The sequence below is a fragment of the Anolis sagrei genome, chromosome 3, assembly GCF_037176765.1.
Source record: "Anolis sagrei isolate rAnoSag1 chromosome 3, rAnoSag1.mat, whole genome shotgun sequence".
NCBI classification, from domain to species: domain Eukaryota; kingdom Metazoa; phylum Chordata; class Lepidosauria; order Squamata; family Dactyloidae; genus Anolis; species Anolis sagrei.
Window position 1 is genome coordinate 141,408,208 of NC_090023.1, and position 16,564 is coordinate 141,424,771.

General features: G+C 38.8%; 1 protein-coding gene across 16 annotated transcripts in view; it reads left to right on the forward strand.

Moving 5' to 3' along the window:
- The window catches only part of SORBS1 (sorbin and SH3 domain containing 1), a 122,882-nt gene that overhangs the window by 31,080 nt on the left and 75,238 nt on the right, over window positions 1-16,564 (forward strand). For all 16 annotated transcript variants that reach the window (XM_060769339.2, XM_060769333.2, XM_067466920.1 and 13 more), the window contains exons 2-6: window positions 5,641-5,696; window positions 12,132-12,203; window positions 13,515-13,634; window positions 16,156-16,182; window positions 16,302-16,408. In XM_060769339.2, the coding sequence (XP_060625322.2) occupies window positions 5,687-5,696; window positions 12,132-12,203; window positions 13,515-13,634; window positions 16,156-16,182; window positions 16,302-16,408 (336 nt within the window). In that variant the 5' untranslated portion in view covers window positions 5,641-5,686. The remainder of the gene's footprint in view (window positions 1-5,640; window positions 5,697-12,131; window positions 12,204-13,514; window positions 13,635-16,155; window positions 16,183-16,301; window positions 16,409-16,564) is intronic.

Genomic DNA, 16,564 nt, shown 5'->3' on the forward strand with positions numbered 1-16,564 from the left:
ACATGAACTCTTATGTGGGATTGTCAATGGAAGAACAAACTATGGAGAATAAAGGGAGACGGGAAGCACCAGCATATACAGCAAATGTATATGAATGACTGAGTCAGGAGTGAGGTGCCACCTGAATGCTTATGCCTCACTCATTGTCCTAAAACATATCCCAATCAAAATATTTTGGTGTCTTGGTTCCTACGGTTATTTAGGATGCTTGTTTTGGAAAATTGTTTTGGATAGACTGTATCCATTCTAGTTTCTTAAATATGGTTATCATGATTTTCTATGGGCAAGCAGATGGCAACTAATAGTTTGTGTATGTTCTGTAACTCAAAACCTAGACCCAATAGGGGAAAACCTGTGCCATTTTTGGAGTCAGCAGGTCATATATACCCAGAAACAGGAACCCAATGTTTATTGGCCAGTGTAATTGAAAGAAAGGGCTCACTTCCCCCCCAAGAGTTTGATAAGGACCTGATAATTTTATGATTCTACCTTGTGGGACTTTGGGATGCGGGAAACCTGGCAATTGTATCTCGGCACCAGGAATAGTAAACCTCGCCATGCCTTTTGAGAGACTCCTCTACCCCAGACTCCCTTCATGCAAACAGAATGGCAGGATGTTCCAGGCTTAATGCAGATTCTGTATATAAAAAAAGTTGTCACAAGAAAGATGTTCAGGAAAATGCTGCCAGGTTGTTAATTGAAATGTTCCTGTGTCACTGGAACATTACCATAATAGGGAACATTTTCTCCATGTGTGTTAGCCATAGTGGGAAGATTTATATTTGGTACTGAGAAATTTATCTCTTTCACAGCTACTACAAGACAGCTCTGGCATCAAAACAATCCTTTGAAATATATAGTGAAAGAGGTACAGCATGTTTTCTTCATGATGTTGACCAGATGTGGAAATATTAACTTTGGGGGAAGCTTGCCATATGCTTAGTAAGGACACAAAACAAGTAAAATAAGATTTGCCATTATTACGTTTGTAAAATAAGTCTGTGAGAGGCAGTTATCTACTATATGTGTGTGTGTGTGTACGTGTGCATTTGTGTGTGCGCGCGCGCGTATATGTGTGTGTGTGTGTACACACACACACACACACAGACACACACATATATATATATATATATATAGTGAAAATATTTTTGGATGAGTATCTATGTTTGTGGGCAATTTCCAAGATGGCTCCCACATCCAGAGAGCCCTCTGGCTCCTACCAATGGATCTGGACCAAACTTGCAGCCTACTTTATGGTGAGGTTTGGGGTGGGATGGCCCTGGATGATGGGAGTTGCAGCTCACCCACATTCAGAGACCACTTTGTACCCGACCAGTGGTGGATCTGGACCAAACTTGGCATAGATACCCATCGTGATCAACTTTAAGTATTAGTGGCCTTTGAGGGAATGGACCTGGGATGATGGGAGTGGTAGTTTACCCATATCCTTATGTATTTTATATTGGGACAATTCATAACATTCAAAGAAATATGACTTTTTCTAACAAACAGCATTACAAATTATTAAACCTGAGAATCGCTGGGTACCTAAGATAGTGCATTATAAACAGTCCAACTGACAAGGGATAACTCTCCCATCCCTGTATTATTGTGTTCCTGGTCTAAATTATATTCTTTCTTATGTATTTTTAGGCAAGGTAAATCCATGTAAATGAATGTGTTGGGATGAAATGGTGTAGAAATAGGTCAACAACTATTTTTGTAATTACTAAAATTGAACAGCACTCTTGGTTGACTGGTATTGCTTTGTAGATTACACCTCAGCTTGTTTGTTCAGAAAATATAAACTTGGGTCCTCATGTAATAATAATATAATAATAAAACTTTATTTATATACCACTCTATCTCCCCGAGGGGACTCAGGGCAGTTTCCAAGTAACAACACCAAAACATACAGAGTAGACAACATAAGCATAAAATTAACAAAACAACATAAGCATAAAAATGTGATATATGCATGTGATATATCCAGTGCTCTGGTGAGCAGAGACTCCCAATATTGTGTTTCAGGGGTAATTCCTGCTCCATGTGTAATAGCACACTTATAGAAATATAAATGGAAGAAGATGGCCTTAACTTTTAGGGTTGCCACGTGCTTAGGTCCGGATCTAGGCATTAATCAACCAAACCTGTTGATCAGTGAGCCTAACCATCTGGCTTGATGCTGGAATCATTGGGATAACAAGAATGGGATGCACATGGATGGATGTCACAGCGTGGTCCCAACAAATGAAGTAGTGCACGAAAGGTGTCAATCCCTGAATTAAGCAAATCAGTTCTTTCCCACATATCCTGATTCCTTAAGGGAACCTTCATACCTTATCTGCTAATAGCCGATGAGACACTGAAAATGGAGATCCTAGACCTAGGATCCATTTATTTATTTATTTATTACTTATTATATATATATATATATATATATATATATATATATATTGACGATACACATACATATACACACATATATAAAGAGAGAGAGAGCTTTAGATGTATTACTATAGCCAGTCACAGCATACTGTGTATTTTCCACCCCAATCCCAGGGAGATTAGAGAGGGGAGTCTGGGAGACGTGGAGCTGGGAACTAAGCTAATTTTCTCATGAGAACTGGTGTTCAGACAAGTGATATAATATTTAGATTTATTACCCAGTTACTGAAAAGACTGCAAAGTGAAACAGAGAGATTTTGTGAGCCAGTGAAAATATATGCACGAAATATTTGAATGCAAAGCCTGTATAATATGTGTTCTTTAGGAACACATACTAATTTTTTGGGATGAAATGGTGTAGAAATAGGTCAACAACTATTTTTGTAATTACTAAAATTGAACTAATTACTAAAATTAAAGTTTAGTTTTGACAACAAAAGGGTGCAGAGCCTGTACTGTTTTCTCTCTATAAAATTCTTCCATTCTGCAAGTCAGACTACTTGAGACCAATTTGGTCTAAAACTGACAAAACCAACAAGCAAATTGAAGCCCAATGATTGCAGCCATTCAACCAGGCCATGGTAGGATTATGAGTGATGAATTTCAGAAAATTCTGTTACACAGTCTTGCAGTCTAATTTTAAGACTGTTTCCACACAATTCAGCCCAGTTGTTTCATTGGGCTGTTTATCACATAGGCTCCTTGTTCCACATGAAAAGTGCTTTTATGCCATCTGGGCAATGCCAGTTCCTGAATTGGTCTTTTTGTACTCTGGTGCTGAAGCTAGTTTTGACCCTACCTTCTTCTTAATTGGCAGCAGCTAGCAAACTTTAAAAGTTTTTTTAAAGCCAGAAGCCACTGTATCGATACCCAGATACTAGGTTTCACTTGAGGTTCCACTTGTGACCTATGTATGCCATACATTTTGTGTTTTGGAAAATAATGCTCCATTTTGGTCCTCTATTATGTGGATGAAGTGTGTTAGTTTATTTTTTTGTATGATTTTGTCTGTGTTATAGCTATGGTAATGCAGTAGCCTAATTGATATCTCTCCAATATCCTGCCACTTGGTACCAAAAATATGTGATTGGGCCTTTCTCTAGGCCAGGGGTCCACAAACTTTTTAAACAGAGGGCCAGGTCACAGTCCCTCAATCTGCTGGAGGACCAGATTATAATTTGAAAAAGACATGAATGAATTCCTATACACACTGCACATATTTTATTTGTAGTGCAAAAAACACTTAAATGCAATATAACAATTAAAATGAAGAACAATTTTAACAAATATAAATTTATTATTATTTCAATGGGAAGTGTGGGCCTGCTTGACATAGGATTATTGTTGTTGTTGTGTGCTTTCAAGTCTTTTCAGACTTATGTTGAGCAAGGGCCGGATAAATGACCTTGGAAGGCCGTATCCGGCCCCCGGGCCTTAGTTTGAGTACCCCTGAGGTAAGGCAACCACCAAAAAAAAATAACCAATAACTCTGGGAGAAAGTCAGAAAAGCTCTTGCTCTGTATCAAATCCCATTTCAAGATAAATTAAATATACTGGGAATGTGAGTCAATCAGGCTAGAATAAGGAAAATAAGGAAACACTGGAGCAACAGGGAAATAGTGTGGAGAAGATTGTGAAATGGTAACACTCCCTTTGCATCAGTCTTTTCCCAAAGTGAAAACATCTCTCTAACTGACACTATATATAGATTCTGCCTCAGTTTTTGGAGTTTATTCTCTGAAGAAAGGGGAGGAAGTGTGTTTTGGAGGCAAGTGTTGGTTGTTTGTTTGCCAGCACTCTTTGGAGAATTATGTGGTGATTTCGTTTTGTTTTTGAGCACATGTTTGAGCACATATTGAGGGGGCTGGGTTTCTGCTGAATCTCTGACATGGATGGGGGTCTGTGTAATAGCCACTGGCTCTGTATTGCTGCCTCTTCTGTTTTCATTGCTCAGCAAACAGGAAGAAAAAGCAGTCATTTGAAAGCATTCATGAGGGGACTGTAAACAGTGCCACTATATATAGGATGACAAATTTGGATAGTGATGGCGTTGTTGCAGTTACATACCTCTCTTCAATGTTTGTTTTCTTGCTTGATCAGTGGGTTTGGATCTAACCCTAGCCAACAAAAATGAATTGTTTACTGAGGTGGAAATACTGTGATCCTTAGGCAGGAGTGATCCTTTTGGGAGTTTATGTAGTCATTCAATCTGGTTTGAGAAAACTGATTTTAGTAAGTGTAGGAAAATATTCAGTGAAATCCCATGGTCAGAAATGCTCAAAAAGAAGGAATGTCATAGTACATGTGAGTTTCTTAAAGGTGAGACTGAAGGTACCGCTGCAAACAATTCCAGTGAGGAACTAAAATAGAAGATATCTGAAGAAACTAGAGGAGATGTACAAAGGATTTTCAGATGAGCTGAAATTTAAAGGAAATATGTGTAAGAATTAAAGAAGGGGAAAACCACAAGAGAGAAATGCAATTCTTGCAAGGGAAATTCATAAAAAGTAAAGCTGAGAATGAGCTCACTCACTAGAGAGTTGGAGAATTTTCATCCTCCTCTCTCGCCTGGAGATGATGCATGAAAACCATAAATTTAGGACCAGACTTTGAGATCTGGGAATGCTAATCCTGATGTATATTATCTGTAAGGATTATGGTATGACAGATATAAAATACTGAATGGGCCTGTTATTGTCAGGCCAGACATCTCATATACAGTGGGTCCTTCAGGCCTGCAATTTCCAGTAACAGTTGATTATCACAACCCATGTTAATCACAGTGATTGCCCACATTTTTCATATCCACAGTGGTGCCTGGATATGATGTGGCAGGTCCAGTGTATACTTGCTGCATGTGCATTGTGTTGTTGTGCAGGCAAAACATCAGCCACTGCCACTCTGGCATAACGTCAGTTCAACATCATAATGCATCTCCAGCATCTGCCTATCTTTGGCCTCCATTAGCAGAAATCTATTTAAGAGTAATTCAGTCATCATCCAGAGGCTATAACATCCACAATCAGTTGTTCTATATTCTATATATGTTAGCCGTCTACTGGTATCACTTCAATGTTGTCAAAACTCCAGTTGTAATTTAAGATAATTCAACTACCTAGGATATAGTTCATGTTTAAGTTTTTATCAGCTTTAAATATACATGAATAACATTTTCTATATTTCGTTTCACAGGGAGAAACAGAATTTGAATGTATAAAAGCAACTTTCCTCTGATGCAATGACTTCGGGTAAGCTAGATTTTTCTCTTCTCTATTTACTAAAATTTTAGGTCAGCAGTATTCCAAGGAGAGTCTGCCAGTGCATTTATTTAAAAAACAGTAAAAGTCCTTTCTACCTGTCCTACCTTCTTTTTTTGCAGCCTACAATATCCATTACATCTTGGGGGGGGGGGGAATCACCCTTAAACTTGCCCATTTTATTTGGGGTGGGGGAAAGCAACCAAAGGATGTGTACTTTTGATCCACATCAGCTTTCTGCTGAAGTCCCTTCAGTGCTGCAATTGTCCTATAAGGTAAACAGCACTTTGGGGAGTCAAATGACAAACCAGTGCCTGGTTTGTATCAGGAGCATATCCCAGTTACTTAAAAAAAATCTTCCCCAAATAATCAGTGGATGATTCAAGGAATTATTTTGAAGAGTGTGAATAATATAACATGCAGTTTCATCCTTGCTGCAGATAAACAAAACAACAGATACGGAATATGTTAATACAAGCAGTATTGTCACTAAAGGGACATGGGAGTTGCAAGCTCCACCAGATGACAACATCAGAGGAAGTGACACATCTTTGCAGAGACAGTCCCCAAGTTGCAAACATCCAACTTACAAACAACTCATAATTAAGAATGGGGGTTAGACAACAGGAAGTGAGATAAATCTACCCCTACGAAGGGAAATTCACTCCTGAAAGAGTTATCATGGGGAAAAGGTGTCTCCACTGAAATTTTCTCACCAATCGTTGTTTCTACAGCAAGCCCCATTTTTCAAAATGCAATTCTCACAGGGACCAGAAAGTGAGGTGAAATCTTCTGAACGGGGTCACAACCAACATGACAAGTGAGTTAACTCCCTATGCTTGCACATATTACACTTAAAAGTACATATTCCAACTTACATAAAAAAAATCAACTTAAGAACAAACCTATCTTGTTTGTAACTTGAGAACTGCCTGTACGGTGTTTCAGGAGAAATTTGTTACTTTTGAAATGCAAATATCCCTTTAGTTAGATACTGTAACTGGCTTCAGTTTTTCTCAGTCAGTGAAGACTTGGGATATCCTTCCAGTGAACTATTGTGAGTTTATCAAAATGCATTTGAGTCTGGGTTTTTCTCTTTTTGAATCTATAGCAGCTTAACGTATTGGTTATTAGTTTGGCACTGGAAAACCTTTATTTATATACTTATTAAATTTGTCTGCTGTCCTTAAGTTTAATCAACTTTTAGGACAGAAAGAATTAAACATGTGTGCAGGCCCGTAGCCAGGATTTCGTTTCGGGGGTGTGTGTGAATTTTTTTCAGGGGGGGTTTCGGGGGGGGACTGAGTTTCGGGGGGGGGGCTGAGTCTGAGTGAAAGAGGGTCTAGCCTAGCAAACCTTTTGTATCATTACCCCAATACCCCCATGCATATGGGATATATTGAGTATGGTGATCAGATCATGATATGAATAAACATAACAGTTTAAAGTAATGCACCAGTAAGGCCTTTTCGCAAACCACCATGAGAATTTCGGGGGGGGGGGGGAAGCCCCCCGAGCCCCCCCCTCCCCGGCTACATGCCTGCATGTGTGTCTCTTTCTCCTCATTTAAGATTTTACGCCTGAGAAAATTGTAGTAGAATTGTTATCTGATGCTATTTGTCACACATTTAATAGCCCAATTTGCATTGGCAGCAAAGAAACTTATTGATGACATCATTAATGAACATATTATAAAAATTATTGTTACACCTTTTAGTTGATTTTGTCAGTCTGTAAAATAGTTTTACAGCTAAGTTTAATATTTTTAATAATTTGCTGTTTGCTGTAATATTTTGTGTGTTGTGAAGGCCAATAACTGTATAACATTGTTGATGATAATGAGATGGTGGTTTACGATTGTTAAGATGTACACTTGGGCCCCTTCTACACTGCCATATAATCCAGATAATCAAAGCAGATAATCCACATCTGCTTTGAATATCTTGATGCGTGCTACAGAAAATTCACATGTTCACCTGGTGCCCCACAAAAAAGTATTTCCTGCTCTGGATTTCTTTAGAATGACTATTTGAGAAAGAAACAGATATCCCGTGTCTTTCATAGTTGTGTTAAAATGAGGATTTCAGAAGGTGTAGTTTGGACATCTTAGCAGACTTAAAATATAGAGGTGTCTCACTTCCTCTGTACTTTTCTAGAAGGAGAAATTGTTCTCTCAACACTGCTATGTATAGGAATGTTATCCTTCTGCTGTGTTAAAACGGTTTTATAGTTATGGAGTCTAAGGTCTAGGTGCAATTTCAGACTTCTTTGAAAGTGTGTTTGCTTTTTTCCCCTTCCTTCTCCTCTTCTTTGTCTTTGTCGTCTTTCTTCCTCTTGGTATGATTTCATGTATGCTGTAATGACTGTATTGTTCTTTGGTTTTAAATGTGTCTTTATTCACTTCACACAGTATGTAATGTGCCACTATTTTTTAAAAAAGAAAATAGGCTGTGGGAGCCACGTTTCCTAGCATTTTGAAGAGTACTTTCTTTTAAGGAAGCAGAGGCAAATAAAGAAGGAATCAATCCCAGACATCCTATTTTTCTTAGAAGCTTACAAACATTGCCTGGACATTAACCTTTCCTTCCCAATCTTTGCGACAGTGTTCATTTCCTGTTAATTTGACAAACCCAAATTCCTAAATATACTGCTACTATTTTGTTTTGTTTTATTACTACTTGAAATATGCATTTCACCTGGCTTTCTGTTAGTGAAACCAATTTGGAATTTCAGCTTGAAATGTATTACTGCAATTCAGGCATCAATCCCACACAGTCACATTGGGACAATGCATTATGGCTGCATGGACACATATGTACATTTGCAGTCTTTGCTTTTCATATTATAGAAAGGATGACTTCCAACGATCATTTCTGCAGTTATATTTTTACACTTAAAAATTAACTATCTGTATTTTATCTATCCATTTTACTTCAATGAAGTTATATTAATTAATATAGTATGACCCCCCATATCCACAAGGGATACATCCCTGGAACTCATGTGGATGTATGAAACCATGGATAATAGAAAACTCTATTGCTTTCAATGGGATGAACAATGGAGGTAATCAAGAAGAGGGTATAGTTTGTACATGAGGCTCCAAGTGAATAATTAAGTAACTGAAAGTATGGATAAGTGAAACCAAGTGTGTATCTACAGTCATCAAACTACCCAAATTTCCCCTTCAAAAGTTATGAGTTTCCAGTCTTTTAAAACATTGTTGGTGCCTTTTATTTAATTAAAATAATTAATTTGTCAATTTCTGCAAAATTGTTAAGTTTTGATTACCAATTTTCTTTAGTGGGTGCTAAATTGTTCTGTCATTTTGAATATGTAGCATTGTTGCAGCTGTTGTCATATACTGAAATATTTTCCATGGCCCCATTCCAGTTGATAGTCCATCAACCCCAAAAGAAAAAGTTCAGGTTTTAATTGTGCCCAAAATTTCTAGCCAATTTTATCGTATGCAATCTTTATTTCTTTGTCTTCCACCTCAAACTTTAATGGAAGTTTATTCATTTTACCAGTGACCTGTTAATTATTTGTACATAATTAAGCTTCAAACCCAAATTTATTCAATTTAAAAAACATCTCCAATTTCTGCTTTTATTAGGAAGTTGTTTTGAATCTATCAACAAGTAAACGAATTACGGCCTCTACTGGAGGAAAGTAAAATTGTACTGCTTTCTTCCAGATTGTACTTCTACTGCATCATCAAGAGGAGCATAGTGTTCTTTATTATTATTGTTGTTGTTGTTTACTTTTATCCCACTTTTCTCCCATGGATGGGATTCAAAGTGTAGTACAAAATTAAGACAACTACATAGTATAAAAAAGTCATCCCACCCATCCGACATATAAACAATAAATCCAGACATTGCATAAAAACACAAGTTACATAAATATAAATAAGCATAATAATAATCACATATGTCGTTGTTATTAAAATCCCTGTGCCTCAGACCACTGAGACTGTCCTAACAAGTTAAAACAATTAAACATTAAGCTCAACGACTCAGAGCTCCCAGTATTTTGCCATGTGCATCTTGTCTGGTCGAGGTAGCTGCTATTATATGTTATCGGGTAGGTCTGCTTCCATAAAAATGCTTTCACCTGGGAGTGGAGGGGGCCGAATGTGTCTCTCTAGGGAGGGAGTTCCAGAGCCATGAAGCCACCACTGAAAAGGTCCTCTCTCTCATTCTCACCAACCGTACTTGTGACGGTGGTGGGACTCATGTAGGCTGGTAGGAGGAAATGTGGTCCTCAAGTAGGCTGCGTCTGAACTTTTTTGGACTTTTTAGGCTAAAGCCAGCAACTTGATTTGTGCCCGGAAGCAAACTGGTAGCCTTCAGAAGTGGGGGAGTTCTTTCCCTGTATCCCGCTCCTATAAGCAGTGTAGCTGCTGACTTTTGTTCCAGTTGCAGTTTCCGAATGCTCTTCTGGGGCAGTCCCACGTAGAGTGCGTCGATTGTCCAATTGACTCTTTAATCTATTCCACTTTTATCTTAATCCCCTGGCATATTTCGTTTTCAGTTCTTTATAGAGCTCAATTATTTTTTTTCTTGTTTTGGAAATTGTTTAATCATGCCCCTTTGGATCTGTTTCAGTTCACCTGTCATTTTGGCCAATTCTGATGAAGATACCTTTTCAGCTGGTACATTCTTTGAGGAACTTCATAGATTCTTATATCTCTGATAACTCTAGATGTCATCGAAAAACTATAATTTTAAATTTATTTTAGAAATTGTATTTCTCAAAAATCTAATTTTAACAGGGAATATATCTATGGCCACTAGATGGTAGCAGCATTTCACCAACCTTGAGTGCTCTCAATTTATAAACCATTTCTCAGCCCTTAGGACTCTTCTACACTGACCATTTAGTTTGGTTTAGACCAAAAGGAACAAAAGTCACATGGAACTGAACTGGTGTAAGCCGGTGGGAAATCCCAAATCCTGACCATAGTAGAACCATTTGCAACTGTCCTCACTGCGATCCTGCATTCCCAGGTTCAAGTAGCACAAATACAAGGGATGGCATTCCCCTGTCACACACTTCCTCAGTGTCGCAGTTGTTGCCCGGCACCTCACACCTCCTCCTGTGCTCTTCAGTGTTTTGGCTGCTGTCAGGCAGAGCACCTGTACGCTGACTGAGATGAAAAGGGGAAAAGGAGATTCCAGCCTCCTTAAGCAAGACAGCACTTTGGCTGACATTAGCTAGAGTACCCTAGGCCAGGCAGGTGATGTGTCAACATGGTGGACTGAGTGAGGAGGGATGCCCAGCAGTGCTGAGCTGTGTTCAGCATGATTAAGCATGCGGGATTCCTTGCCATCTCCAAAGTAGTTCAGGGCGTCCCTACCTGGCTGCCATGAATCTGGCATCCTGGATGCTACATCAGACCCACATTAGTAGAGTCAGTGTAGAAGTACCAGCATCATATTCAAACTTAGCAGAATTGCAGCTCAGCTAGTTTCTCACTTGCTTAACAATAAATGATAGTGTTGTTTAACTTCAGTGGCAGGAATGGAGGCCTGACTCTCTAGTTTGGCCGAACCTGGTTCTGCACTGCTGGATAGCCACCCTTACCTTTGTCATTGCAGCTCCTGGCCATCACTAGGCTTCTTTGCCGATGTCAACAAAAGTGTCCAGATAAGGGGAGGGAGGAAAGGAGAGAATGAAATCCCTCCTCTCTCCAAGTTGCACGGGTATCTTTCCTGCCAAACAATGACAAAAGTATGTGCCATTCCCTTTTCCCTGTGCCACAGAGTGCAGAAAAAAGGTGTGTGTGTGGAGATTCATGGAAACTCTGGAGCATTTTGCGACCTTTGCTAATGTGAAATAACATCCGGTTAGCTGGTTTTATACCATGTTAGGGGTTGGGAGTCCTTGGACATCCTCTGGATCCCCAGGACTGACTTTTTGCCCACTTTACAGTATGTGGCTAGTGTAGACAGGCCCTCAGTCATGTTAATTAATTCAAGGGACTTACTGAGGTTTCTTTCATCCCTGCAGAAGAGATAGCTTCTTTACTTAATCCAAGTTAATGACGAAAAGTATTTTTGAGATGGGATAGGCCATGCCATTTTGTACCATGTATAAAAATGGTTTGGTCCACCATTTGGACATGCTCTTTCCCACTCTTCTAGTCAGACCTGTGCTCTGTTGCCAACAATCCCCCACAGAGAGCTGGGATTGGGGCTGGTTCGCGAATTCCCTGTTTCCCCATTTAGTCCAGAAGGAAATTCCCTCAGCTCGAGCTTCTGCCCAGCTGGTGATCACTGCTGAAATTCTGGAAACAGGCCCCACTTTCAGACACAACACAGCATTATTTTTCCCACTGGAAGTCTCCTCCTCCTCCCACCCCCCCCCCCCTTGATGGATATATTCTTAGGTAATTTTTGACAGTTTCTACTAATTTTTCAGAACCCAAAGAAGTTGATGTTGGAAGCACTGTTGTAAATGGACTAATGCCAAGCACAAATGGACAAAAGAGAGGTATGTTGAATCAAGGTGCCAATTCCCGCTGTGATTTTCCCTGAGAGATTACGGGGATATTCTCTTTCTTGAGTACTCCATATCTGAAATGCTAGCAGTCTGAAGTGTTTTGGATTTTGGAATATGCATCCATATATACATAGATAGAAGGAAATTTTATAGATAATATTTTGTGCTTGAAACAATTAAACAATCAGAAAACAAAGATATTACTACCTCAGCTACCCATGTTCCAGAGCAGGCAAACCAGACAATCTCTACATCAACATTGACAAAGAAACAACAAGAAATACTGTTTACCCACAAGCATAAAGAAATTACATATCCCCCTTCCAGAGGAGGGAGAAGAAATCAACACTTTCTCATTATTTTATTTTCTAGATCACCAGACTGGGCCACAGCAACACATGGCAGGGGACTGCTAGTTTATTATAAATCTAATGAGAATAGAATTTCCAATCCTTTAATATTTATTTACTCTATTTTTATCTCACTTTTTTCTCAATATAGGTAGTTAAGGCAACTAACAATAAATATAAAACAATGATAAACACAATGTAAAATATTAAAATACAAATATAAAAAATAAACAATAAACAATATATACTATTAAAACCATTAAACATTAACAACATTAAAATGTATTATCATTTTATACCAGCCTTAAAATCCCAATCACATTACCTTTAAAAGCTCTACCCTCACTCATTTATAAATACCTAATGACAGAGAAATGATTTTATCTGCTGACAAAAGGTGAGTAGAGATGGGACCATCCTGGCCACTTTAGTTAGGAGTCCCAGAGTCTGGGAGCAACCACTGAGAAGACCTTCTCTCTTGTTTCCACCAGAGAAGAATATTTGAGGAATTCTAGGAGGCAATAATCCTTCAAGAGGAGGGGGAAGTAATTGGGAAAGAGGAAGCAACATGAACGCTAGATAATCAAGATTAGGAGATCCTAGAGGTGGTGGAGAAAGTTGATCAAAGTTATGAAGATAATATTTAAATACTATAGTTGTGCAAACATTGAGAAGTCCAACAAACTGAACTCTTAAATGAAGATAAATGAACATTCCTAGGAAGTAATGCCATTCCTTAAGATAGGAGTGGGCAACAGTGTAGGGAGGCAATTTTCAACCTCTTCCCTTCAATTGGCTAGCTGAGTGATTCATCTAACTAAACAAGTTTGCTCAAAAGCAATTATTATAAAGATAAAATAACAGTGGATTTTGTTTATAAGTAGGATGTTTATGTTTATGTTTCTTTCAAGTTCCAATATGTTTTCTGGACATTTTATGCATTTTTCTTTAGACATGGATACTGCTAAAGTTTGTACTGGAAAGGGCGCTGTGACTCTTTGGGCATCTCCAGCTTACGAAGAGAACCTGAGTACCAGCTACACAAGTTCACAGGACATACAACTCTCTGAAAGTAAGTCAAGAAAGTTAGATATTCGGTGTAAAACAGAAAATTAAACTACTCCCTTGCTTCTTGAATTAAGGTAATCTCGTGTAATGTAAAGAGTGTTTCAAAATTCTCTCTCCCTTCTTTAGTTAATTCAATTTTAAGCCTTCCTGATCATGTTTGTGAGACTCTTAGCAAAAACAATCTTGCCAACCTCTGAGGTACAAGCCACTTCTTGCCAGAAGCCCAACTTAATTAAACTTAAGACCATGGTCAAGGAATCCAAATAATCTGTGAAGCTAGTTATTCACTTGGATAGTCCCTTCTTTTCCTTCCCGGGCCATAGCATTGAACTGGGAGAAAAGACAAAATGAGGGCCTAGGCAACAAGACCTTGCAGTGTCATTGGTTCCTACATGGACCAAAAGAAAGGGTAATGGTCTATGGGCTTGACACACCTTGTCAGCCTCTATATTCCATCTTGGATTGTTGCTTCAAGGAGACAGCATACCTCTCAAGTAATCCTGACAGGATTGCCTACCACTGCTTCTGTTCCCCTCAGCAGGGAGTCCTTATCACCATCACATCTTTTCTTGGAGATTTGACAGACCTTGTGTCAACTCTTCATGCAAATACATGTGAAAATATATGTAACAATAGTCTAATACTAAAAAGTCAAGCTTCTTTAGAGTTGTTAAACTTGGTGTATAATAATTTGGATTAATTGATACAATATTGAAGCTTATCCTTTTGTATTATTGATTATTGTTGCTTGTATTTTCAAATATAGTTATTCTTGACTGTTTCTCTGTTCTACTCAATTTAACCTGAAAGACATTTATTTGTATTAATTGTCATCATTATATTTTAATGATTCTGATTTGATTTTAAATGAGTCAGATTCTATAGGTTTGTTTTGATTATTCTATATACTCGTCGGAGCCCCCGGTGGCGCAGTGGGTTAAAGCACTGAGCTGCTGAGCTTGTTGATCGAAAGGTCGCAGGTTCGATTCCGGGGAGCGGCGTGAGCTTCCGCTGTCTGCCCTAGCTTCTGCCAACCTAGCAGTTCGAAAACATGCAAATGTGAGTAGATCAATAGGTACCGCTCTGGCGGGAAGGTAACGGCGCTCCATGCAGTCATGCCGGCCACATGACCTTGGAGGTGTCTACGGACAACGCTGGCTCTTCGGCTTAGAAATGGAGATGAGCACCACACCCCAGAGTCAGACATGACTGGACTTAATGTCAGGGGACTACCTTTACCTTTATATACTCGTCTTCCTTTCCATGCCTTAAATCAATTATATTTATATTCCTGTTTAATTAGGGATTGTTCTAGGAAAGGACAGAGGAGTAATGCTGCTGGAGCTAGCAAGTTTTTGTGTCTAAACCATAAATATATCTTATGTGATGGATTATCTTCTTTCTTGTGGCTAAAGAAAAAAGGAGAGAATGGGCATACTTGTTTATCTCAAAGCAGTTACTTTACTCTCAACCTAAGAATGGAAAACATCATGTTGGTGGACAGGAAAAGAGATTTAAAGATGGTTTGAAAGCTCACCTGAAAAAAGGTGAACCTAACACCAAGAACTGTGAAGCCCTGTCCTGTGAGCATACTAACTGGAGGACAGCTTTTTCCAACGGTGCTATGAATTTTAAATAGGCACGAATAGAGGATAAAAGGGGGAAACATGCCAAGAGGAAGGTGCATCAAGCAAACCGTTGTTGTGACTGCCTTCCATCTGGAAATTTATGAGCTCTATGTGAAATACCATGTGGATCCAGAGTAGCTCTTCACAGTCATTTATGGTCCCACCACCAAGATTAATCATACTTGGCCATGAGTGATCGCCTATGAGAAAGGATGTTGTTTTACATGGATCAGAAGGCAGAAGTGGGAGTAAATAACAGCACCATAATCAATTTCAGAAATTTTCTGAAAACATGGAATTAAGGGTAATGAACATACCTGAACTCTTACTGGGAACTTTGCTAAGCCGTAGTAGCATAATTTGTTCCTAGCCCTCAAAAAGAGGTTCTGTTTGTGGCTTGCATTCTTAGGCTCCCAGAGGAAAACAAGTGATATAGCTTGCAAACAAAAGTACATTTGCCTCTTCTGGTGGCTAATTTCTGCAAATGTGATATATGCTGTACTAGTGCATCTAAATGTACTTGATGCACTTGTTGTTTGTAGCTCGCTTTCTACTGTCTCTTGTGACAGGGTTAATAAAGAACAGATATATTTTTCCTTCCAGCCTACATCACAATTTGGAGCAGTGTCTGGCATTTGGGCTCCAAACTGAGAACCATGGCTGCCTTTCTGGCTCTGGAATAAAATGTCAATGAACAATTGTTTCTTCATTGCTCTCAGTGAATTGCCTTGTGTTTACAAAGGTCAGGAACTGTAAGGGAATCATGTTCCTCTGGAAATCAGGCAGGCAGTGCTGAAAGTATTCCATACACAGAATGAAGTTGACTATCTTAAATGACGTAACTGTTGATGTCCTTTCTGTTTCCTTCTCTTTGTTCATTCTTCCCTAATGCTTCAGGTGCAGAACAAGGAAAACGAGAAATAGGTATTTAGTAATAGTTTTTTCATATTTTTCATGGTACATTTGATGGTTTCTTAAACATAACAGATCCTTAAGAATTCTTCCCTTAATATAGCTTAACTGATTTGTTTTTCATTTTGCAGATGACATATTGCCTAGTGTTGGTTCTAATACGGATGCACAGTCCTCTCCTCTGGCTGCCAAAGGTTACCGGAGTGTGCGTCCAAACTTCTTTGAAAGCACATCACATGTAAGTAGCCATAAAAATCTTGTATATTTTTGTATCAAAGCACGGAAAAGTGAAATATTATCTTGGAGGAGCATTCGTAATTCCTTCAAAATGGTATGTAGCCTGATAGTAATAATTCCCAAGGCACATTGATTATCCACTTCTTGAAAGTACCAC